A 27,019-nucleotide genomic window follows, 5' to 3' on the forward strand; every position below is an offset into this window, starting at 1 on the left:
CGTTAGCATCTGCTGCAGTTCAATCAAGGAAGAAAACCGAACAGCAAGTGGTAAAAAAAAAATGCAAGCGCTTTTGTAAATGTACAGTGCAATCCTATATATATATATATATATATCAACTCTCAGAAGTAAGCTCTGTTGATTTTAATTGGACTTACTCCCAGGAAAATGTGTATTGGATTACAGCCTTGGTATTTTTTTCCTTTTATTTCTTCCCTCCTCCCCTAAGAATCTCGACTACAAATAAGATTCTTTGTTTTTATTGACTAAGGGAATGTTCCTGTGCCTGCCTGCCTGAGCTTGGCTTTCATGCCACAAGTCTGCTTGCTCTTGTTGGCCAGGAGCCTCAGCTTGGCTAATCTTTCTGGAATCGAGCTTTGGCCTGTGATGAAGTTGTGGTCCCATGCCCAGCTCATACACTCTCCGTGTGGCAGAGCTGCCACTTCCCAGGAGCTGGATCCCCAGCCAGGCTGATAATGTCCAAAGGATGGAATCAGGCGGATGCAGCACCGCCACCAGTCTCCGAGGACGCATCTAAACATGGGGAGAAATTCAATTCAGATCACATTCCAAAGCAAACGCACTGAATCAACACTTTCCAAAACAAGGTGCGAACCGGAAAATCAGCCATCCTTCAGAACTCGCACCTCTCCACATTTTTCAGTGCCAAGGACCGCGGAGAAAAATGAATATGCAAGAGTAACGTGTTTGTGTAACTGCATGTATATATATTATGAAAATAGCGTTCAAAAATGAGTTATATTAGAGGGGAAATGCTTGTGAAAATCTGTATATTAGGCAAAATTGCATACAAAAAAGGTGTATTTTTGGAGAAATTTGCACTAAAATGATGGTGAATTTTCATGGGGACTTTTTCTAAGGAAAAAATGCAAACTGATGTGGAAATGTGGAGAACAAAAATTACAATTGGAAGTGTGTGTTGGGGAGTGATCATTGCAAGCAGCACCTATGTGATTCACTCATTTATTGTGATCTTGGCCTCTAAATGTTATGAGACTGGGGTGGAATGCAACCACAGCGAGCACCCAAATACACATGCCGTTAACAATGTGACTAGTGTTGACCATTAAAAAAAAAATCCAGGTGCGCTGCTGGGGAGGGGTGCTGATCAAGTTCACTGCATAGGGGGAAGTGAAAGTTAAGTCTCCCTCCACATCTGCAGTCTCTATTAAATTCATCACACACATACACACGCCCACCCTGCATGGGATTTAATATTAGAGTGGGGAAACTCCTGTCTGCACATATGGGAGGTGTTTTTATTTTTATTTTCTTAAAGCTAGTTGTGCCTTAGGGGTGGCTGGATGTCAAGGAGATTGTGGCTGGGGAAGGAAAACTTTCCACACCATACCGTGTGATCTCCACCCATGTTTGGTAGTTCATTTTGTAAAGCACACGTGGTGTTTCCAAATCGTAGCTTCAACCTCACTTGTAGTTTTGCCCTGAGCCAACCACTGGACTCTGATTATGTATGAATGGAGCCAAAGTCTGCTCCCATAAGATTCTCCTCCTGGGAAGATTCTAGCGGGGTGGGGAAGTCCTCTACGAAGAAGAACTGTGAGAAGCCCGGAACATAACAGAATCCTAGAAAATTCCTCTGTGTAGACTTGTACCCAACACACACCAGTTGTGTGATTACTGCAGCCTGCTCTTTGCGGCCTAGTAGAGATCTGCCCAGGGATTAGCAAATGCTCTTAAAGTGTGTTTTGCAGAGGCAAGTTGCACTGAGAACAATCCCATGTGCTGCACGTGCCCTTAGGACACATCTGCCCTGCAGGATGTGCCGGTTATATTTCATGCAGCTTTCATTCTCTTCGTCTATACAGAACATTTGCATTTTCCACATTCCTGTGCCACATTGTTCTGCTTTTATTTCATCTTATCTCCACAGTGTTTGAGGTTTTTTCCTCAGGTATCCAAATATGATCAGCTCCGCTGACACACGGTGGGTTACAAAGGGTGAGTGTGTCAAGTCTCCATCCACATATTTGGGGAACAATTATTGTTTGCTTCTTCATCACGTTTTGCAATACACATAGTAAATAATAAAATCAACAAAAGCTAAAAGACTCCTCCTCCGACGTATTTAAAAGGGACAAGGTCTACCTACCCTGTCTAAAGGACGAGCACAACAAAGCCCACTGACATCTCTAACTACCCTCCCAATTGCAAAGTGTAAGCCTTGGTAGGTAGGAATGTTTTTTGCCTGTTGTTTAAAAGCAGGAAGAGATGGCGCCAGTTTGCATCCTGCAAACTGGGAGCCACCACTGAAAATAATCCCTTTTGATCAGAATAGTAGTAGTTACAGTGTATTATTATGTGTTCAATGAGGGCATGGAGATGGGGAAGCGTGAGAGGGACTTGAGAGCATGCATGCCAGCCCCACAGCCCTATGCCACCTGGGCCATCTTGCTACAGCGTTCCCAACAATGCAAAGTCTTCTAGCCATGCATCATATGACACATTAGGGACAGCTCCCTAAAACAGCTGGCAACCTTTTGATTTTCTTTCAGAGGGCAAAGAGGACTCTTGCGCCTGTTTAACAGCCACAAGGCAAGCAGAACTTGAACAGATGCACATTTCCCTCATCGCTGCATAAGCAGGCTGAGAGGTGCACGCCCACTGAATTTCTGCCTGTTGTGCATATTGGCCTACTGAGAAGCATCATCCTGTTGAATTTTTGCCTCCTGTGCGTCTGCTAGGGGAATAAGAGCCCAGCCCAGGAAAATAATGACAGTCCTTGAAGACTAAGTTATATCAATTTTCGGCTCGAATCCCTTTTAATTATACCTCAATACCACATTTATTTAGAGTTTGGACCTGCTAGCGCATTAGTTGATTTAATGCACACCACACTAAGGATTCAAAGCGATGAAAAGAAAACGACTCACATTATGCCTGAAAAAGATTGGGCCCTAAGGCATTAGAAGTAGCACTTTGCTTGTAATTGAGTTGGCTGTCACTTAGGGTTTTGGTTACTCAAAGCCCTTCTTAAAACACCATTCTAATCAAACATTTGCTTAGAGGTAATCACATATGTGCTTTGTTGAATTGGGACCATACCGAGAGATGGCGGAAGAGAAGGAGAGGATAAACCTAAACTGCTAAAGAACATTTAATTGTTGAGCCACCTAAAGACGTAATTAAATGCCCTTTTACACTAATTTCAAGACTGCTATACCAGTGTAAGCAATGTTTGGATCTTCTATAGCCAGGCCATTCTAATAAGTTTCAGAGGCCCCAGCAAAAGCATTTTAAGCATGAACTCGTGTGGCATGGAAAACTTTGCACATGTCACTTGTAAGCAGGGTTCCCAGGAACTAAGCAACACTCCTGTACAGATCACTGCAAAGCAAGACACAGAAATTAAGGCGGCACAACTTTTCATATCTATATGGGTCCATGCCTGAACCGAATTTCTGAATTCAGATTTATGTTAGATAAGTAACTGGATGTGACCGGTTTTTGACCTTTTATGTTTACTCACTTAAGCACGTGGTGGTTTCTTTTCTCTTCTTAGGCCCCCACCCCATAACTTTTTTAGCCTGCAGTCCTAGCCATACTAACCTGAGAGCAACTCCCATTGAACTCAGTGGCACTTACTGCCAAGTAGCCACATATAGACTGGCTCTGTGAGACTCTTTTGCCAGGCTGCATGTGAGATGAGGGATCTTTTTAAAAAAGTTGATTGCACTATAGGAAATCCTGCAGGTGTGTTCAGACTTTGGCTCCCTCCAGTCCCAGCCTGTATGGCCAGTTGCCAGGCATGATGGGGATGGCAGTCCAGCAACATCTTCCGGACACCATGTTGGCTAGACCTTCCCTATCCCTACTAATTTCTGTTAGAGTTACCTTCTTTTTTTTAAGTGGTCCTGGTGCTCTGCAGTTAGCAGCATCCTGGCACTCAAAGATAACTTCCCCAGCACTTCATCTGCATGCTGTGGAAAGTTTTACTAGTTGAAACTTAACTCGCCATGTGACACTTATAGGAAAAGTCTCCCTTCTATGTATTGTATTGGTACCGTTTCCGACATATAAGAGGAAGGGCCGTAGCATTGTGGCAGGACATCTGCTTTGCATGCAGAAGGTCCCAGGCAATCCCCCAGCACCTCCCAGCCAGGACTGGGAGAGATTCTAGTCTGAACATCTGAAAAGCCACTGCAAGTCAGTGCAGGCATTGCTGAACTGGATAAACCAACAGTCTTCTTCAATATAAGGCAGCTTTCTGTATTTGTTCCCATTTCACAAGACCTTTCTTTGCTTTGACTGTGCTCTGATGCAAGAAAGCCAGCAGGCAAAGCTTTTCTTGGTATAGTAATCAAACTATCTATTTAATGTCTGTGTGCAAGGATGTTCTTAGAGACTGAGGAGAATGGCAGCTTTGAAAACTGCCCTGTGATCCTTGGTTGAAGGGCGGTATAGAAATGTAATAAATAAAAATAAATTAAAGTTGGTTTCACGTGCAAATACACAACTTTCTGTCTACCTTGCCTGTTTTGCAAGCCTCTCTTCATCTTCTATCCTGCCGCCACACTTTCACAACCCTTCAGTGGGCAAGGAAATTCCTCAAACTCACAGATGCAAACTGTGTACTGCTTTAGTTTCGGTGGCGTTTCCAAGCTGATTATTTGACTAAGCAGGTCTTGCTGCTTAGGAGCACTTTCTAGATGAGTACAGCAGGTGGCAGTGCCTATGCTGCGTGCCACTGAGAAAACTTAGAGAGAACAACAAAGGGCATCCCTCTCTCTCCGTCTGTGGAGCCAGTGTGGAAAATGCAAGCTCAGTGGTAGAGTGCACGGCTTGTGTGCAAAAGGTCCCAGATTCAATCCCAGGTAGGGATGAGAAAAACTCCTGCCGGAACCTCTGGAGGTGCTGCCAGCCATTGTCAACAATACCAAGCTAGATGGAGAAATGGTCTAACATCATCATCATCATTTTTTATTTGTATGCCGCCTTTCCATAAATAAAACAATGCTCAAGGCGGTTTACAACATGACAACATGACAAAAGCCATAAACAATAGATCATCAAAAAATATACATCAAAAAATATACAACCAAATGGAAAACAATTTCCACATAAATCATAAAATCTAAAACTTAGAATACAGTATTAATATTATTAATGTCACAAAGCGTGTTCTCCCTAGCAGAGAGCACGTGTTGCGGTTGGGGAACAGGCCGCCCTCCCATGACTAGGCAAATTGTCAGCAACCCTGGCCTTAAGGGTTAATTGGGTTGCTGGGGGATTTTGATTGTTACCAATTTGGAGGAGGAGTCAGAAGATATAAATAGATGTGCCGGACGTAGGGACGTCCTTCTTGGACGTTTTGCATCGGATCACATGGAGCACTTGGACAATCTTCTCATTGTCTGGTTACATTTCTTTATTTCTATAATTCCCCTTTCCTTTTAATCCTCTCTAGTCCCTTAAATAATTTAATTCCCCCCTTTTCCTGTTCTATTTCCCACCCCACCCCTTACCCTGCCCTGTGGGAAGATTCTCCCTGTATCCGTGTCTTGCCTTTCCCAATAGGGAAAGAGCCCCCATTAGGGGCTTTCTTTCGCAAAAAAAGGTTTCCCCCATTTCTCTCGTTGAAATTGTGGGGCTAGTCAGGGCTGTTCCCAGCTTAGCTGGAATCACTTGCGTTTATGGTATCCCCATAGGTTGGCTTTATTTTGAGTGTGTGCAGCGCTGTTGGCCAAATTTTAAGCTAGCCTTGGGTGGGAGCACTAATTTGGTTTCCTTTAATATTGCTATGAGACTAAGATTCTCAAGAGCAGAAACTGGGAGGCCTATTCGGCCTGCACATTAACTTCCAAGCCTAAGTCTGCTACAGGTAGCAGTTAATTGTTAAGTCTCTGACATGTGACTCATTCTAGCTATAGGAATGTATCTGCTTGCAGGCCCAGTTGCTGCTAATGTATATCTGAGGCAGACAGAGGGCGGCAGAGGCTCTCTGTGCCTCCAAGGACTACGAGCACTCTGTATATGCTCTTGAACTATGCCGTTTCTGAGCAAGTTTATTTTCTTTAAGTTTTTTTTTTTTTTTTTTTTTTGCCCTGTTAGTGGTGACTGCCATTTTAGAGACAAGCCATTGTGGCTTAGTGGCTAAAGTGTAGGACTAGGACCTGGGAGACAGGGTTCATATCCCCCTCTTAGCCACCTTTATAACAAAACAAAACTAACTGCTCCTTTTGGGCTATTCTGTTGCTGGGTAGTTCTGCCCATTTGTGATAAAAGAACTTTGGGTTTCTTGAAGGGGTGCTTCCCTCAAAAAGGGCTAGCAGGGGTACCTGGACAAGCTGTGGGCTACCTCAACTCTGCTATTTCACTGGAAACAATTATGCCTGGCCTAGCAGGTGATCCTAGGGCTTTGCCCTAGAATTCAATGGCCTGGAAGTGTTTCCGGCCTGAATAGTGTCCCCATGTCCACGAAGCATTGGTTTCACTGGGTCAGCGCATAGTGCCGGTAATGCCTAGGTTGCAGGATTGGTCCCTGTATGGGGTAGCTGCATGCTCCCCCATTGCTCTACCTGGACACTTAGGTCCTTTTGGTGGTTACCTCACTGCGAGGGATGTAACGGGCGCCACGTTTGCAATATGCAAGTGGGAGAAAGCACCTTTGTGTGCCTGCATTGCAGTTTGCTCTGTGCGTTGCAGGGCACGGCGCTGCACGGGCTGCAATTGCATTGCATTGCATGAGAGATTTGCAGTTGCATTGCACGGAGGGTGTGTGTGCATTGCACGGAGTGTGTTGTTGCGTGGCACAGAGTGTGTTGTTGCATTGCACGGAAGGTGCGGTTGCATTGTACGGAAGGTGCGGTTGCATTGCACGGTGTGTGTGCATTTCACGGAATGTGTGCATTGCATGGAGGGTGTAGTTGCATTGCACGGAGGGTGTTTTTTGCATTGCACGGAGTGTGTGCATTGCACAGAGTGTGTAGTTGCATTCCACAGAGCGTGTTTTTTGCATTGTAGGGAGTATGTAGTTGCATTTGCTTGGAGGGTTTGTGTGTGCATTGCACGGAGTGTGTTTCTTGCATTGCACGGAATGTGTAGTTGCATTGCAGAGTGTGTGTCGGAAAAGGAAGCTGGCTCGGCAGCAGCTTTGTCAGGACTTCTTTAGGGGTTCTGGCCAGCGTCGGCCCTGTAAATTTACATATCACGATGGCAGCACAAGATGCCCCCTGCCCAAGTGGGGGCTGGAAGCTGGCAAGCAATAGCTCAATACCTTTTGCCCTTATTCCCATTTTATTTAGGGATCCAGTGGATATCGTTGCTAAAACAAACCACTTGCCTATGGAGAAGCTGTCTGCCTTGAAGGAAGTTATTTTGTAATACTTCCTCTGTAGCAAGTGATGCTTCATCAGATCCGATCTTGCTGGGTCACTTAATTAATCTTCCCACTAGGCCAGGCTGCCTGCGGCCTGAGGTCCCCTTACCTTTGTGTACGCCTACCAAGTGTGGTGAAGGCAGATATCAGGCGATGGTAGCAATTCCTGAATGGATGCAATAGTAGTTCGGCATGGCAGGATACCTTGAACCCGCATAAGGATTTTCAGGTTCATGCTGGTGCTGCTGGATTTTTGCCCTTTGGTTTTATTTCAAGGGCTGATGGTGTGCAACGCTATGGCCTCAAGCCCGGTGTGGTGAGGCAATCATACGGGATCCTCTAATGATGTTGCTGACACTATCCCATTTTCAGATGAAGCGCTTCAGATCCTGGGCTCCAGACTCAGCTGTTGCCAGACTTTTCCAGACCACCTGTGGCATTTTGACAACAATTAGTAGTTACAGAGAGCAGCAGCTTCCAATTCCCCTTCTGCTTTTAGCTCTTATGGGAAGGCCTGGATGGATTTCTTAGCCTTAAGTTGGCAGTCCTCGGCCATTCAGATGAATTGGCCCCCATCCTCTGAGCATATCCTGCAGTATTTGGTCCACCTGCTGCAGATTGGGCGTGCTGTTATAATCGACCCAGCTTACTTATCTGGGTATTCTTTTAGATACGGTGGCTCAAACTTCTAGCTTGCCGAATGACAAGCTGGTTGCCTTAAGACAGATTATAGAAGAAGTGTTACCTTTGCGGAAGGTGTCTCTTAGACAACTCCAGTCGCTATTAGGGCACCTTAATTTCGCTTGTAAAGTGGTGGCTCCTGGGCGCCCTTTCTGCTCTCGCCTAGCTCGTCTTACAGAAGGTTTGAAGGCTCCACATCATCGGGTGCGCCTTTCTAGTGAGGTGAGGGCTGATCTGTCCATGTGGTTGGAATTCCTGGAGGAATTCAATGGGGTCTCATTATAGCAGGACACGTTAAATTTGCATAATAATTTCAGGTGCATTCAGATGCAGCCGGTTCGCTGGGCTTTGGTCTTTATTGGAAGGGCCGTTGGTGTGCAAAGCGTTGGCCTTCTGAATGGAGGGGAGGAGATATTACGCGGGACCTTACTTTTCTCGAGTTTTTTCCCATTGCAGTGGCAGTGCATGTGTGGGTCGAGGAGTTCAGGAACCGACGTGTCTGCTTCTGGACTGACAACCAGGCGGTGGTGACGGTCCTAGCCAAGCTGTCATCACGCTCCCCTCGGGTGTCGGCCCTCTTGCGAGTTTTTGTGCTGCATTGCTTGCGTTGTAATATAGTTTTTCTGCTCGTTTTATTCCTGGGGGTCTAACGAAATTGCTGATGCTCTGTCCCGTTTTCAGATGGAGCGATTCAGACTCCTGGTTCCAGAGGCGCGGATACTTCCGGAATATTTCCCGGATCATCTCTGGAACCTTGGCAACAATTAGTTTTGCAGGGAGTAGCGGCATCGGTTTCCCCTTCCACCCTGCGATCTTATGCAAAAGTTTGGGATGATTTTTTGACGTTTATACGTCAGTCTGCCAGCAAAATACGGGGGGCCCCACCCACCTCCTCGCAGGTCTTAAAGTATCTGGCACACTTGTTTCAGCTGGGGCGGGCAGCTAAGACAATTAGAATGCAAGCGGCTGCCATTGCCTTTTTCTGCAAAACATTTTATGATAAGGATCCTTGCGCAAAGTTTATTGTCCGCAAGGCCCTCGAAGGCTGGGGTAGGTTGTGTCCTCCCCGGCCGGTATCCAGGCGTCCCATCTCTTTTGACATGCTGAGCAATATGCGAAGAAGCTGCGGGTGGTGTGTTGGTCGGGGTATGAGGCACGTCTATTTTCGGCTGCCTTTTCTATAGCCTTTTTTGGTGCGTTAAGAGTGGGTGAAATAGTGGTGGAAGACCATAGGGATGGTCGCTCTTGGGGCCTCTTCATCCAAGACGTGCAGTTATCCCCTGCCGAATTGAGAATCATGGTTAGACATTCTAAGACGGATCAGAGGGGTAAAGGTGCGCTCATTCGTCTCCCTGCCACGAGGGAGGCGGGCCCTTGCCCTGTAAAAGACGTTGGCAAATATCTGGCTGTGCGCACTCAGGGGGATGGGCCTCTGCTCCGGCATGAGGATGGGTTGCCGCTAACTAGGCAACAATTTACAGGAGTGATGCGAAAAGCGATTCTGGCCTGTGGCGGCACAGCTGGAGATTATGCTCCCCATTCATTCCGGATTGGGGCTGCCACGGTGGCAGCTTATTGGGGTTTGTCAGCGGCCAGGATAAAGGATTTGGGCCGCTGGAAATCAAATGCGTTCAGAGGCTATGTTCGCTAACATGATGTATTTTGTCTGTTTATGTTGTACCAGGTCTGGCGCCTGTCCGCGTGTGGATGGTGGGGCACAGCATCATCCATTGGGCTGGTGTCGCAGCACGGCAGGCTGGTGTTGGTCCAGGTCTTGGCCTTCCTCCCCATGTGCAGCTGTCCTGGTTGTCCAGACGTGGAATGCTGTGGTCGGAGCTCCTGCCACGGATCCGGTGCCAGTTGCTCCGTGAGGGGCCGCCATCAGCCATTGTGATACAGATGGGAGAGAATGACCTGGTGGACATGGGCTGTTTTTCCCTGCGTGCTGCAATTTTGATGGACTTGGATACATTGCGGGCAATGGTGCCTGCGGCTAAGATTTTTTGGTCTCAGCTTTTGCAACGATGCGTGTGGAGGGGCAGTCGTTGCCCAGTGGCCACTGAAAGGGCTAGAAGACGCATCAATTCGGCTGTGGCTGTGCGGATTGCTGAGCTGGGTGGTGAGGTGATCTCCCACCCTGCGATTCTTTTTTTTTTTTTTTTTTTTTTTTTTTAAGAAGCCATCCTTTTTCCGAGCTGATGGCGTGCACCTTTCTGCTTCAGGAAATGAGGCTTGGATAGGTGCGGTGGTGGCCAAGCTGAGGTCTTGGTGCGTGCGGTGATCTCTCACCCTGCGATTCTTTTTAAGAAGCCATCCTTTTTCCGAGATGATGGTGTGCACCTTTCTGCTTCAGGGAATGAGGCTTGGATAGGTGCGGTGGTGGCCAAGCTGAGGTCTTGGTGCGTGCGGTGATCTCTCACCCTGCGATTCTTTTTAAGAAGCCATCCTTTTTCCGAGATGATGGCGTGCACCTTTCTGCTTCAGGGAATGAGGCTTGGATAGGTGCGGTGGTGGCCAAGCTGAGGTCTTGGTGCGTGAGGTGATCTCTCACCCTGCGATTCTTTTTAAGAAGCCATCCTTTTTCCGAGATGATGGCGTGCACCTTTCTGCTTCAGGGAATGAGGCTTGGATAGGTGCGGTGGTGGCCAAGCTGAGGTCTTGGTGCGTGAGGTGATCTCTCACCCTGCGATTCTTTTTAAGAAGCCATCCTTTTTCCGAGATGATGGCGTGCACCTTTCTGCTTCAGGGAATGAGGCTTGGATAGGTGCAGTGGTGGCCAAGCTGAGGTCTTGGTGCGTGAGGTGATCTCTCACCCTGCGATTCTTTTTAAGAAGCCATCCTTTTTCCGAGATGATGGCGTGCACCTTTCTGCTTCAGGGAATGAGGCTTGGATAGGTGCGGAAATGGCCAAGCTGAGGTCTTGGTGGGGTTAGTGAGTGGTTTGGCGGGGAGCTGGAGGCTCCATGGCGGTTAGGCATTGGTTAATTGGTGCTTGGAGGGGTAAGTGCCTATCCCTCCAAATGATGCGGAAAGGGAATTCCGTTAAAGGAATCCAGGGGCTTGCCATTCTTTCGTCCTTGACCGTGGAGCCGGACTTGGGCCGTGCAAGCCCCACCGGAACATGAGGGTGTGAAGCGAGGGTCTGTTTCCCAGCCTCACTTCTCATCCAATACTTGTTTCCCACGCTGGCTTCCGGTGGAGTCCGGAAGGACCAGCTCTGTCCTTGAGGGCCAGGACAGATAGTCATAACCAATGCCTAAGCAACCACTCACAATTTTTGTATTTTGAATAAAAAAGTTGTGGCCAAAACTATGCCAAAAACCTTAAACAAAATTGATGTGTGAAGTGTGAAATTATTTGGGGGGTGGCACTGTGGAACTCAACACGCAAAGCGTGTTCTCCCTAGCAGAGAGCACGTGTTGCGGTTGGGGAACAGGCCGCCCTCCCATGACTAGGCAAATTGTCAGCAACCCTGGCCTTAAGGGTTAATTGGGTTGCTGGGGGATTTTGATTATTACCAATTTGGAGGAGGAGTCAGAAGATATAAATAGATGTGCCGGACGTAGGGACGTCCTTCTTGGACGTTTTGCATCGGATCACCCGCCCTCCCTCCCTTTAATAGGGGGGCTTGTTATTTAAGTTGATTGCTTGACCTTGCTATGCCTGTCATGGGGTCGTCCGCCTTGGTGCGGGGGCCTGGTAGGAATTTGGCCATCTGGCTGATTGGCTGGTGCCATTTGGTTTTTGCCTACTGCGTAGCAAATCGTCACAACTTGTAAGGTTGGCGGTTAGGCATTGGTTAATTGGTGCTTGGAGGGGTAAGTGCCTATCCCTCCAAATGATGCGGAAAGGGAATTCCGTTAAAGGAATCCAGGGGCTTGCCATTCTTTCGTCCTTGACCGTGGAGCCGGACTTGGGCCGTGCAAGCCCCACCGGAACATGAGGGTGTGAAGCGAGGGTCTGTTTCCCAGCCTCACTTCTCATCCAATACTTGTTTCCCACGCTGGCTTCCGGTGGAGTCCGGAAGGACCAGCTCTGTCCTTGAGGGCCAGGACAGATAGTCATAACCAATGCCTAAGCAACCACTCACAATTTTTGTATTTTGAATAAAAAAGTTGTGGCCAAAACTATGCCAAAAACCTTAAACAAAATTGATGTGTGAAGTGTGAAATTATTTGGGGGGTGGCACTGTGGAACTCAACACGCAATTTAAAATGACATAGTTATAAATAATGTGACATTTATTTAAAAGTGGGAGTGCTCTTCAATAAGTTCACAGCAAGCAGGATTTTCAGAGAGGAAAAATGCTGGAGAGCTTGCTCCTAAGACTCAGCAGGAAAGGTGTTCCTGCAAGGCACCTAAACGAATCATTTCAAAACTAATGCGATCCTTGACTTCATTAACAAAAGCTTAGTGCCCCGATAAGAAGTAGCAAGACCTGTTCAAACAATTGCCTAAACCAAAGGTGAGGAAACCTTGCAGCCAGGCAGCCCAAGATATTTATCTTCGTAAGTTTGACAAGTGAATTGGGTCACCCACCTGACATCATAACAAAGACTGGGATCCATTTTGGGCAGGTTGGCTGAAGGCTGGCTGGGAGAGATGCCTTTGACTCCAGGGCTGCACTGCTGTGGGGAACAAGTCCCTCTTGAAATGACCATGCTGTAAGATCTGGACTCCCTCCATGCGGACTGAAGGTGTGAATAGGTGAAACAAGCCATATCTCTTAAACTATGACAATCTCCACTGTGTCTTCAATTCTCCATAGGGGCACAAACCCTGGGTGAGCACCTGGAACCCCCTGGCAGAGGGGGGGGTGGCACCCAACTTTTGTAACACCATTTTGTCTAAACAACTGAGGAAAATTCCTAATGATAAGAGCTTTTCAACAGTGGGATAAACTTCCTCAGGAGGTTCTGGGATCTCCTTTGCTGAATGTATTAACACTCAAGGTTATGTTTTATCTTCCAGGAATACTGCAGTTGCAAGGTTCCTGCACTTAGCAGGGCGTTGGACTGAATATGACCCAGAGAAACTATAGTTGAAAGAAGTTCCCCTTCTCTCTTCTGTGCTGTTCCTATCTCTATTCAGCTTCTACCACCAGCACTTTCTGTGTTTGTCTGTGCATCAGGACATGTGCATTATGTGGGGAAAAGGGGTCTAGTAACAACTGTCAACACTCTTTAAATGCCCCATTTCTCAGGATTCTTTGAGGGAAGCCATGACTGTTTAAAGTGGCATGATACTGCTTTCAATCTATAGTATAGATGAGGCCCTAATGCAGCAAAACAAAAAACATAGTGAAAAGCAGTTTGGTAGTTTACCATTGCATTTATATAATAAATGTCCAGCGTGCCTATTTTATATTCTCTGTTATGATCTTCAGTATTTACTTGGGTGGCCAGGTTATGACTATGTGCTGTATAAAAGACATCGCAGAGTTTGGAGCTCATGTTGGGCATCGTGTTGGGCAAGGAGTGGGGTTGTTCTAAAACTTCCCAGGAAGTTTAACTTGGGCTAGTAAAAAAGAAAGAAAGTAAAAATAATTGAGGACTGTGGTATATTGATTAATCATACTGAAGAAAATACTTGTTTCCATAATGCATTGCAAATTATGGATTGTTCTAAATTTACATGGCTCAAAATAAGAACGTACCTGGGATGTGAACTCTTCCTTGGAGCCCATGCACAGTTTTGGAAAATTCAGGGGGTTTGATTCAATTACACCAGCATAGTTCCTTCCTAATCAGAAAAACCTGTCTTCAGTTGCACAATGCTAGCGTGCATATTCAACACAAGGCCAAAGACATGTGATTGGATAGGCCTTTAATTTGAGCAAGGATCCAAAAATAGCTGGTGGGATATTTTTTCTCTCTCTTGGATTTTCTCCCACGGGCAATGCACCGTTGAATGTACTGCTTCATCCCATTGTGATTTTGTTTCCCTTCCAAGCTGGAAGACTTGGTCACTTTAGGCTTGTTCTGCTGGATCAGAAGAAACTTATCTCAGCTGCCTTCCATGCTACCGAAGAGGATTATGTCACCCTAATTCCCATCTCTCCACCCTATATAGTGAAACAAGCAAACAAAAACCAGTGCTGAGCAGGCCTCTGCCACAAAGGGGAATGGAAACCTGGTCAAAGCTTTTGCTCTGATTTTGTGTGAAGCATTGTTTGTGCTTGCAGCTAGCATATTATTATTATTATTATTATTATTATTATTATTAATTATTTATTATTATCACAAGATATAAAGGCCTTAGACTCCAAAGATATTGGGTGCTCCAGCATCTTTTTCAAAAAATACCTCTCAAGATCTGGTGGATGCTATCTGTGGCTGACACAGGTGGCGCTGTGGGTTAAAGCCTCAGCGCCTAGGACTTGCTGATCGAAAGGTCGGCGGTTCGAATCCCTGCTGCGGGGTGCGCTCCCGCTGCTCGGTCCCAGCGCCTGCCAACCTAGCAGTTCGAAAGCACCTCCGGGTGCAAGTAGATAAATAGGGACCGCTTACCAGCGGGAAGGTAAACGGCGTTTCCGTGTGCAGCTCTGGCTCGCCAGAGCAGCGATGTCACACTGGCCATGTGACCCGGAAGTGTCTCCGGACAGCGCTGGCCCCTGGCCTCTTAAGTGAGATGGGCGCACAACCCCAGAGTCTGTCAAGACTGGCCCGTACGGGCAGGGGTACCTTTACCTTTACTATCTGTGGCTGATCGTTGGTGCACATGGTTTGGTCCTGCCTGGTAGTACAGTAGCTCCTTTCTGTTTAGATGTCATCACCTGCACTAACATGGTCCTTGAAGTATCTTTAAGATTTGCAGATGGACAATACAGGAAGGACAGTTCAGTGCATCCAGTCGTACCATAGGCCAAAGGACTGAAGGATCTCTTCATGTGTAACTATGGCAGACAGTGGCAGAAAAGAATATAGCCATGTCATCTTCATATACTGACTGAGTTGTCTGCATAGCAGGCAGATGTGTTGTTTTTGTTTTATTCAGGTATCACACCATACAGGAAAGAATGCAACATTGAGTTTCTTTCAATAATAAATATCTATATTTACTTAATCAGTTTGTATTTATTTATTCTTTGAAATTGGAAATTGGAAGGAGAAATAATGGATTTGTCTTGCAACAAATTCTATATTAGCAATTTCCCTGCATTTGCCCATTAAAAGCTGCAGCAGCAACTGTGAGGCACAGGGCATATAGATCTGAGCAATGCTCAATTCCATAGAACTTCACTGAGATTTCCAGAAAAGGTGTGTGAGTCTGCTTCGAGCATGCCCCTCCTCAAGAGCCAGTGTGGCGTAGTGGTTAAGAGCGGTAGTCTTGTAATCTGGAGAACCGGGTTCGAGTCTCCGCTCCTCCACATGCAGCTGCTGGGTGACCTTGGGCCAGTCACACTTCTTTGAAGTCTCTCAGCCCCACTCACCTCACAGAGTGTTTGTTGTGGGGGAGGAAGGGAAAGGAGAATGTTAGCCGCTTTGAGACTCCTTAAAGGGAGTGAAAGGCGGGATATCAAATCCAAACTCTTCTTCTTCTTCTTCAAGCTTAAATTGAGAATATTTTTAATGCAGAGGAATGGAGGGAAATGTTGTCACTATGATTTTGAGCTTGCTGTTTTGTGAATTTGCCATTTCATTTCAAAAATGAAAAGTTTGGGCTTTCTGGCTACATCCTTCCCCAAAGTTAGAAGATATTCTCCCTAACCTCAGACATAACAGAAGCTGATTATATTAAGTCTGGTGTGCTGTACTCTGCACATGAACAGAGATGGTTACTTCACATGTTTGGAAATTAGCTGTGCATTGCATGTTCTGCTTTGCTCTAATGTGTCCTGGACTCCTGACTCGAATGAAACAATCATTTAGAACTCTCCACTCATAATGGGTGGAATAACAGGTTATTTTGTATTCATCTGCATGCATTGACAATAGGAACATAGGAATGGTGCATCTCTACCCTACTCCAAGATTTCACTACTAGAGACTCAGATTACAAACTTGAACACTGAAGAACAATGCTAGGAATCTACACAAACACACTCAAACAATTAATATGGAATTCCCCACAGGCTGTAATTTTCTAGGGACTGCTTTAAAAAAAATAATCAGGACAATCCAGTGATCATCACCTGCTAATTCATGGGACATAAACTTGTCAGTGGCTCCTAGTAATGGTTAGTAACTGGTGAAATTATCCCATCAGAAATCATAATTAGCTAATCGTGTAACAACCTAAGGTGAGCGTTCTCCATTATTTGGGGATACTGTAGTTTATACAATTATTTGCACATCAACAGAGTGCATCTCAAAAATGTGTGATGTGTAATATGGCATCCCAATGTCATGATGGGTGTCACAGAGTCATGTATCACCCTCTTTGTGACTAGCTACTTTCATGGGCCCTGTGTTTACAGTTAGGTTGACATGGGACCAAAGGAAAGTGGTTGTGGCACAAGCAGACACATATGAATAGGCAGCGGAAATACACAAGAGGATACGTAGCAGAACTCAGGCCACTCTTCTTAAGGATGATGTTATTAAAAGATTTCAGATCCAAATTTTTAAACAGACTGCCTCAGCAAACTAAAGGGTTAAAGGTAAAGGGACCCCTGACCATTAGGTCCAGCCGTAACCGACTCTGGGGTTGCGGCGCTTATCTCGCTTTATTGGCCAAGGGAGCCGGCATACAGCTTTCCGGGTCATGTGGCCAGCATGACTAAGCCACTTCTGGCGAACCAGAGCAGCGCACGGAAACACCGTTTACCTTCCGGCCAGAGTGGTACCTATTCATCTACTTGCACTTTGACATGGTTTCGAACTGCTAGGTTGGCAGGAGCAGGGACCGAGCAACAGGAGTTCACCCCGTCGTGGGGATTTGAACCCCCAACGTTCTGATCGGCAAGTTTAACCCACAGTACCACCAGCATCCCAAAAACTAAAGGGTGAAAACACAGTAATTCCATGAGGATATGCATGGCAAATGGGACATTTCTAGTTCGTTAAACAAGTAAAAGGTTGCAGCAATCAACATCTGAGCACAAGCAAAGATGACTGAGTTTGAATGTTTAGTTGTGCCAAATTTGTATGCACAGAAAACAGAAATCAATATAAAAAAATCTATGTCTGAATTGTGAAAATATTAAAGAATGTTAGTTAACTCAATGTGTACATCTGGGCATTGAGGAACCTCATAGATACAGTGGTACCTTGCAAGACAAATGCCTCGCAAGACGAAAAACGCGCAAGACGAAAGAGTTTTCCGTTTTTTGAGTCGTTCCACAAGACGAATTTCCCTATGGGCTTGCTTTGCAAGACGAATCGTCTTGCGAGTTCTTGCGAGTTCGTTTCCTTTTTCTTAAAGCCGCTAAGCCGTTAATAGCCGCTAAGCCGCTAAGCTGCTAATAGCCGTGTTTCGCAAGACGAAAAAACCGCAAGACGAAGAGACTCACGGAATGGATTAATTTCGTCTTGCGAGGCACCACTGTATAGCCTACAATGTCAGAACTGATCCTTTAGTGGCATCAGTCCTTTCGAACTGCCTCCCATTACATACCAGACAAGCACCATCTCTGTTGTCTTTTGGGTGCCTGTTGAAAACATTCCTCTTTCAACAAGCCTTCAAAGTGAAGATTCTTACCCTAGTTGCTATGTGTATTGAATCTTAAATAGTTTGATGTCATTTATTTTATTTATTACATGCATACCCTGCCTTTTGTTCAAGGAAAGAAACTGTGACTGCCCAAGAGCGCCCTGCCTGTGAGCTTCATGGCTGGCTGAGTGGGGAGTTGCACTCTGGTTTCCCAGGTCATAGTCATACACTCTAACCACTACACCACATGGACTGTTTTTTTTTATAGATGCAATTGTTTTCTATATGTTTTTTATTGTGAAATTGCTTGCTGAGATGCTTCCTAGAAAGCAATGAATGAATGAAATAGTTAAATAAATAGTACCAAATGCCTAATTTCGATTTTCGGCATCATCTCTCGTCATGATGGCTATATGTGTCCTCTGGGATCAGAGGTGGAATGCCTCTGAACACCAGTTGCTGGGGAACAACAGCAGAAAAGGGCTACTGTGTTCATGTCCTGCTTTGTGAGCTTTCTAGAGAGAAGAAGAAGAAGAGTTTGGATTTGATATCCTGCTTTATCACTACCCAAAGCAGTCTCAAAGCGGCTAACATTCTCCTTTCCCTTCCTCCCCCACAACAAACACTCTGTGAGGTGAGCGGGGCTGAGAGACTTCAAAGAAGTGTGACTGGCCCAAGGTCACCTAGCAGCTGCATGTGGAGGAGCAGAGATGCGAACCCGGTTCACCAGATTATGAGTCCACCGCTCTTAACCGCTACACCACACTGGCTCTGGAACTGGATGCTGGACTAGACAGAACTTTGGCCTGGTCCAAGAGGGCTCTCCCTACGCTCTTAACGGAGCTGCCTACATTTCATTTCGTGCTAGATGTTTTATCCTTTACGTGAATGAATGCTGGAAACTTAGGGCAATCTCTCAACACGTGTTCTGTAATTCTGATGTGTATGGGTTGCTTGATTTCTTATTATAACTGCTAGCACAGCTACTACTTTCATAATCACTTAGCAATGTACAGTAGGTGTGCTTAAGTCTTATTGAGAGCACAAAAGTGACACTCTCTGACCGTGAGGCTTAAATCTAAGTAGGCAAATAGGGGAGTGCTTGAAAGAATAGTAACCAAAATAGAGCAGGCAATGGTCCCAGCAGTAAATTTTAAGAAAGTCAACTTTATTTATCTAGGGGGTTTAATGTGCTTTGCAGATACTGTCTTTTGGCATTTCCACTCAAGTTTAGTAAACACTTCACTAATTCTTTCCCTGCCTTCAATATCGGACACATTGTGTTTTGTATAGGAAGTAGTCCACATTCATAACAATCTCCATAGGCAAATGTGTTCTAATTTTCATCCAGCATCTTGCTGAGTAAACATGCATGCTAAAACTGTCATACACATATAATCCTGTGTTAATCAGGAAGACGAAAAGGGGCCAGAGGGACCTGGATATGCAGGTACAATGTTACACATTTGTGGGGTGGGTGGGTGGGAATGTTGACGATCATCTCAGTCCTGAGCAGTTTTTCCTACTTTACAGAAATTGAGGTTTAAAGGGAATATGTCTTTGTGGTTTATTAGCTTTCTAATGATATGGTTTTGCATGGGTGTCATTCACATGTCATGTTTTGCAGAACAGTGATTGACAAGAGTTAAATTCAAAACATGTAGTCGTTCTCTAGTGTGGGGGTTTATTATTTCCTCCTCCCCCCCTCCTTTTCTGTGATTGAAGGAAAACTGTTTAGATGTTTGTTTCCAAAACGGCATCTGTCAGCAATCAAAGAGGGGGGAAATGCATAAAACAAATGCAATTGTTTAGAGTAGCATTTCCTGGATCATGTTAAATGCTTGATTTGCTCCCCATTATGTTCACTAAATAATTTTGTTTTCCACAATAATTGTAATATTTAACATGTTGCATTTAATCTTCTTTCAAGGCTATTAGTAACAGCTCACTTAGAAAAGGAGTAGTTGCTCGACAAGAAAAGATCCGCTGCCACCCACATCATAAAGAAAAATGGTAAAGTTAACTGCACCCTAATTGTTCTGGATCGAAAACACAGTTATTCAACAGCATTGATTCTTTACATCAGACTACTGTACTGTCCAGAATGGAGTGATTTCATGCTGTTTCCACTGCTAAAATGAACTCTATATCCTTTTCCTGTAATCACTTCAAGTGTTTGGCATGTTTTTCATAGCTAAGTTAAAGACAGAGCCAATAATATCAATACTGGGCCCAAAAGACCCTATCCACATAGTGGAAAACAAAGAATTTCCTGCAAACATTATCAGTCAATATATAATCATACAAGATCACACCAACTTATAGACATACTGGGGAGGGGGCAGGTTTGATCGTTTATTCGCCTACATTTTTAATAAGAGACAGAAAGCAATGTAGGCTCAGTGCTACTCAATTAATTATCACAAGTGCTGGCTAGTTGTTTCCTGTGAAAGAAAGGGAAGCAGGGAAGGATGAAATTCAATCTCATGTTGGTTAGATGCTGATTGTTGCTTAATCATCTTACTTTATATTTTGCATTACAGTTTTTAAGAGCACCAAGCAGCCTATAGAAGAAAGAACAGGTACGGTACTTTTGATGACGCCAGAGTGAACAGACATGGATATTTCGGCCACCCATCACAAAGGCCACTGCTAACAACATCCATTTTCTTCCTGGATTCTGAGCACAACTTTAAGACTTCCTACACTAGCTAAAGCTACACCTGTAAATGGAGCTGATACTGAACACGGAGAGCATGCTAAGGACAAGTCAAACACCTGTGCCACTGATGTGATGATTTTATCATTACACACTTGTATGCATGTACATTTATGATATACATAAACACATTCATTGGTAAATTTATTGGTAAATTTACCTGGAAATTCTGAAACCTTCTATCTCAAGTGTCTTCTTGAGGATAAGTCAAATAAAATTACCCTGGCCATGGCAAAATTTCTCTCAGAGGTTATAAGAAATAGAAGTCAACATGCTCTGGACAAAACATAGTGACTGCCTTGAAATCTTTTCCTTGTATCTCTGCTGCATTTTTACTTTCAAAACTGTTTTTGTGGGTCTTAGGACCGTAATAAAGAATGTGCATGAACACGCAGGGCACACTTGTATGCATGTACATTTAGGATATACATAAATACGTTTATCTGTGCGCACACCACATGTAGAAAGAAAAGGAAATCTCACTCAGAAGTGTATACGTACACATATAATTTTATTCTGTCCATGCATATTTATACAAATCTTATCTGACATCTCCTGATATGCACATGCACACACACACACACATTGTATAACAAAATTCCTCAGTGCTGTTACAGCTGAGTAAAAACTACTTCCAACCCATAATTAATAACTACCATGCAGGTGGAAAAGTTAGAAAAGTCTGCGTTTTCAGGAAGCTAAACTATGGAATTCTTATTAATAGGCAAAATATTTCTCCATCATTTCAAAATCAATTTTGAACAATTTTACACTGATGAAGTGCATTTTAATGAAGCTTAGCTACCAAGCTCTTATTATTCCACAAAAATTATCAAAACTATTTTCCAGCAAGGGGGAGAAATTTCAACCATTGAAAAATATGACCACCAATCTCCTAAAATTAAATATTTGAATGAAATCTATTGATTGACACGCAAAATGAAACACTCTATTGTTGGTTCAGATGTTCATTCATGTGTCACTGAAGGAAATATCTTCATAAAGTAGGTTTGGATCCTGCATTTCCAGATCCCTTCTTCAAGAATACAAGTAACAGGTAAAAGTACTTATATTAATACATATGTGTGAGCCTCATGGCAATAACATGTGTCACTTACTAGGAAACACACCTCATAGAACTTAGAAGGACTTCCTTTCAAGTAAACATGAACAGGATTGGCTGGCAATAAACCAAAAAAACAGAGGATACAAATTATGTGGTTGAGTTTTCATTTTAGTTCAAAGTGTTCCACAGATTATGCAACTTGGTGCATAACATCGCAGAATTGGTCTTCTACTTTTGTGCTATGGCATGACTTTTGTTGAACAGGAGATGTATATCAGTGGTGCAGGTGCTACAAATATAAGTGGCAAACATTTGTGAGCTGTAACAAAAATGATGACATACAAAATATGAAATGATTTCCTTCACTGAAGTGACTTTACTGAGATAGATGTATAGCTATATGAATGATAGATAGATAGATATTATGATGGTTCATTGTAAATTCAGGTCAATGGCATGCCATTTCTTTGTGGTGTAGCCTGAAGTGGAGATATGGCGGGCATGTGGTGATTTTGGATATCTTGGTGTTTTGAATACTCAGCGTATGGAAAATAGGACTCTACGAAATTAAATTTAAAACTCTAAAAGGGAAACGTCTAATTCAAAAGTGCCTTGTCTGGGTATCTGTTTGTAGGCCAATGGATTATTTTGAAACGTTATCAAATACACAATCACACACACATACACACCCCTGTATAATACTCAGAGGGGTGAAGTCAAAGCTTAGATTTCATTTTTACATGAGAGCATTTTTAATTTTCTGAAGAATAAAACTCTTTCTTTAAACTATTTAGACCTGCATTTTGCTTTTATTTCCTGAAATGATTATGTTGTGTGCATAATGTTAAAAAATCACACATCTGAAACCTTCATTCCAGTTTGTTTCTTCTTGGTCATATGTATGGGGAAAGTAGCTGTGATAAACAGATACTGAATCAGACTGCAAATTCTTTTTTCGGGGGGGGGGGGGAGAGCAGAACCTAAAACATTGCATGATAGTCTCTAAGCAGTTCCATCTGTCAAGCAGAAATTTTAGGCTAATAGCCTGTGGCGATCTTCCTCCGCAGTCCACTACCTGCCTTTGTCCTACTAAGTCTCTATTCATTTTTTTTTTTTAAAGCTGGGGGGGAGAGAGAGAAAAAGGAAAGGGGAAAACCTAGCAGACCAAAATCATCTGAGTGATGAAGCCCTAATTTTATCCGCCTCTCTTTGATGTTAAGCGGTGGGTTCTTACTTTAGAAAAAAAAGAGAGAGAGGGGAGAGGGAAATAGAGAGAGAGAGAAGGAGAGGGAGAGGGAGAGGAGAAGACAGTGCTGGGAGCAGATGACTTTTCATCCCTACTTCACCTTGCCACTGGGTCTGTGAGAGATTGGTTCACTGTCAAGGAGATTTTTTTTTTTTACCCATGATTCCATATGGTATGGACTGGGCTACATGTTGCCCAACATGCCAGTGCAAATGTTTTCTCAATTAGGTGTCTTATCTCCCGTGAGTTAGCATCAGATGAAGCTTGCTGACAGCATAATGGCAGGGAAAACCTCCGACGGATCCATCAAATGGCAGCTCTGCTATGACATCTCGGCCAGAACTTGGTGGATGGTGAGTTGGCAGCACGGCTGCCTTTTTTTTTTTCCTCCCTCCCCTTCCTTTTTCTACTTTCCCTCCCTCTTTGACAAAATGTCCCAGACCTCACATTTATCAAATTAACATTTGATTTTTTTTTTCACACTCTTCACTGGAGTAGCCTTGCACTTGTCCTACTTGTGTGTTTTTCCTCTGTAACAAGAGACTGTTCATGTGCCCTACATTTAAAATTGCTCCCTCCCCTTTCGGTTCTATTTGTTTTAAAATATAAAAGTACATGGATAAGTAGTTTGAAAAGCTTTCTTTTCGAATAACAACTTTTCCTCAACTCCTTTGGGTCCTCGTTGGTGATGTGCTTTGTTGTACTGTGGCATTGCAGATTCTCGTTTTTATGTTTCCCTATTGAGCATGTGGCTGCTTGTGTCAAATTATTAGAGTTGCTGATTTATAATATTTGCCAGGCAATATTAACACGTAATGGGCTAAGGAAGTTCAAGAGACATTTCAGGACATGCCATTTCTAGGAAAACTTTGGTGGTGGTTTTTCTGCCCGTCTCGCATTGCTGTGTATGGATCATGGCATGAATGTCCCATAAGAGGACCTAGTCTAACTTATCCTTTCATAAGGTTCTGATAGATTCCTGTCCTGTTAGGATCTGGAGCTGGGTGTTACAGATCCCATTTGAATGTCTTTTGGGTTCAATTAAAAGTTTTAATAAAGTTCCGACAGGCACTCTCAGAATGAGTTAACTCGCATGTCATGGTCACTCGGGCCAGACAACCTTTGACATCTTGAATCTATCAGAGGTACAGTGAGTTAGGAGGATGCACAATAGCCCATTGTGGCAGAAGATGCAAGCCCTGTTGTGTCGAAGAGAGCCCTCAAATCATTACTGCCCTCGTTAGCGTGCTGTCCGTTAGGGATTAATTTGTTAGCAGGGCTTCTTCTTTTCTCTTCTCTTCTCTTCTTTCTTTTTTAAAGTTTTCTGTAATTATTATTCTTGTGGCAAAGCGTGGTTTTTTTCTTCTTCTTTTTTTAGTGAGAGAATTTTTGCTGCCAGGACAATACACGCATTATGTGCTCCTAGCTGGACCGTGAACCCCTCCGTTTCAGTTCACATAGATATCACGGCTTGTTTTTGTTTTCTGTTTTTAAAAAGGACTGGTGAATGGAATTACAATGAAACTGATCATGCCATTGTTTTGTATGATATGCTGAAACAAGTAAGTGGGAGCAGTGAGGCTTAGACACAGAGGCACACACGCACACACAGAGGAAACATCTCCCAGATCAATTTTGATGTCATTCGGAGAAGTTTAGGATGCCTGTGGACTTGAAAGACTTGAAAAAAAGTACAATATGGAAGGATTTCATTCAGCGACTTGGCGGTATTCATTGCTTGTATCAAAAGGTGTTTGGGCTGTTAGATTTGTTTGAACTTTTCTTCGTTAGAAAGGTTTAACTGGTGGTTGCTAGCTAAATATTACATGCCGATTTGGGTTAATTAGAATAGAGGAAGTCTAACCGCTTCATTCATACCACTGATTTTCCAATTAGACTTTCTGCCAGCAGAAAATGCAGAAGGGATGTTCTTGGATGCTCTGAAATTGTCTATTCATTTGACTGATTAGCTTGTTATATACTGAAATGTGATTATTGATGCAAATCTATTTTCAGGGAATAGCCCTAAACTGTTCTTTTTCAGTACATATATTAGATGCCACACTTATGCTCTTATAAAGCTCCTGTTTTTATTGTCTTGTTCTTATGGTGAGGTGGGGGGACTGTTTATATTTTCCCCAGGAATCTTAAAACATTGTCTCCTTTCGAAAATATATTAAAAGGCTTCATTTTAAAGAAAATGCATTTACTTTGCAGAAGTGTTACTGTTGTGGATATAATATGTAAAAAAAATAAAATGCTGGAAACATTTAGCAATGCACTTGACAAGAAAATAAACAAGCTTCATAACCAGACAAGCTGTTGTTTAGATGAAACCTTACAGAAAGTTCCTGTAAAACTTTTAACATGCCACATAACTTATTTCCTCAATGTACAGACGCTAAAATCAACCCACTAAAAGTTAGTGAACTACAAGAAAAAGACATTTTTTTATATTAAAAAAAATCATTGAAATGAACCATACAAGGATTTTTACAAGAGACATGTCCATTTTCAGACAAGGATTCAATTATTGATACAAAAGTAAGCAGTTTTGATGCACACTCTGTAATATAAAGCATATTTTAGCCCCCCAAACCTCATCACATCTGTTAAGTTCTTTTAATCAAACCTCAGCTACACAATGCATTTTAATATACAAAGACAAAAAAGGAAGCTTTGAAAGTTACCTCATGCATCGTCTGGCTGCACAAAAAATCTCGGCTACTGCCTACTGCTAAACTTCAGTTTGGTACTGCCAGCATACAAAGAGATGAGTGAATGCCCTCTTTCCACCCGCTTGGACTCAGCTGCCAACACTGGGATATGCAATTTTGCTTTTTAATGAGTCGTAAACAATTTATGTGTGTCAATGGAGCGAGTTTGTTTTATTTCGGGGAGCAGGTTCAGAATCGGTTTGAAGTGGCTGCCGTCTCTACTGTATGGAAGTATGCTGTCCAAAATTTAAAGGTTCTGTGTCATTTTGATGAAAAGACCTATTATAATGAAAGAAATGGCTGTATGAAAGGGTGGGCACAGTAATCTCTTAGGCTCGGACTCTCTCTCTCTCTGCCGCTCTCCCTCTCCCTGGCATGATTTCACTCCAGTCTACAGTGTGTTTGTAGCTAGATAGTTGCTAGAATGGATGTCTAGTGGGGGGATGAAAAGCTTATTTTACTTTTGGACTAAACACTCTGTGTGTAAAAAGAAGAAGAATGAATGAATTTTGGCTTTATAATGCAAACTTCTCATTACATCTTTCTTATTAATTGATCTACATACAACTGATGCCATGGTGTATATATTAGGTCTCATCTTCATGGGAGTGAACAATGTTGTGGTCTAAGTAAAATGCAGACTGTAGGTAATTTTATTATTTTGGTGGCTCTTGCTGCCAAGTGATATGTTCAGTATCATCAGACACTTCATAGTACTGTAAGCAAGACTCAGTACATGTGTACATTTTAAGAATAATTACATTTGTTGTAATGACTGGCAAGAAATCTTTTGAAATCTAACCCTCTCTCCCTCATGCTTTAATCATGCCATTCTGGAAACAGATATTAATTTAGGCTAACACTCATATGACATCTTTGGTTTGCAAACTTCTGACATACAGCAAACCTATGTGAAATGAATTTGCCTCCCTAAGGTTAAAAGACTGTAAAGTTGGGCACTGTGGTTAAGGACATTTTATTTTCTATTTGAAAGGGGGGGGGGACATGTAATATCCAACAGGTATTTAAAATATTGAAGTAGGTATCCAAAGTTTATGTGACTGCTACTAGCTCTGCTAGCTTTATCAATGTTAGTTCCTGCTTTTTCAATTTTAATAGTATCCTGTAGAGGATTATCACATGGGTACAAGTGATAAAAGAGTTACAGATTTGTATACAATGCTGCACTGACTTCAGTGCTGAGCCCGGTCCCCAAACCAGGTTGATGTAAAGATGGAGTTTCAGAAGAGGCATGAATAGAGTGAATCTCAGTCATAGCTTGCTGTGGTTGAGATCAGAAGAAATATTTCTTGCAAACTGTTCATCCTAGCGTCTTCATGATGACTTTGCATCTTTAAAAATGAAGACTTATAAAAGAAGCTCTTCACTTGTGGGGACAGACATACTCACAGGTGCTTCTGAGTTTTAAATAAATCCTCCAGGCTTTCAAACTTTGTAACAGGTACAACTTTTTAATGGATACCTACAAGGTACTTGTACCTGCCACTATTAAGCTTAACACAGTAATTCAGGGACCAAACCTACCAGTAGGATTACACCAATGTAAACTCTTCTAATACCCACCATTATGCTGCAAAATCTTCATTTCAGTATAGTCATTTCTTTCTTATAACTACCG

At 43.4% G+C, this 27,019-nt stretch overlaps 1 protein-coding gene and 1 long non-coding RNA gene across 6 annotated transcripts in view; one reads left to right on the forward strand and one right to left on the reverse strand.

The window, feature by feature from the left end:
* Positions 1-244: 244 nt before the first annotated feature.
* Positions 245-25,728, reverse strand: LOC309372384. Its single transcript, XR_014169486.1, has 2 exons — positions 25,354-25,728; positions 245-534 (listed from the first exon to the last, which is right to left on the reverse strand). It is a non-coding gene; the product is annotated as an uncharacterized lncRNA (long non-coding RNA).
* The window catches only part of NFIA (nuclear factor I A), a 420,964-nt gene continuing 416,743 nt past the window's right edge, over positions 22,799-27,019 (forward strand). The window contains exon 1 of one of the 5 annotated variants that reach the window (XM_081915818.1): positions 22,799-23,016. In XM_081915818.1, coding sequence (XP_081771944.1) covers positions 22,921-23,016 — 96 coding nt within the window. In that variant the 5' untranslated portion in view covers positions 22,799-22,920. The remainder of the gene's footprint in view (positions 23,017-27,019) is intronic. The other 4 variants (XM_081915823.1, XM_081915817.1, XM_081915821.1 and 1 more) reach the window with 4 other exon arrangements.

This window comes from Podarcis melisellensis (genome assembly GCF_964234715.1).
Source record: "Podarcis melisellensis genome assembly, chromosome: 6".
NCBI lineage: Eukaryota > Metazoa > Chordata > Lepidosauria > Squamata > Lacertidae > Podarcis > Podarcis melisellensis.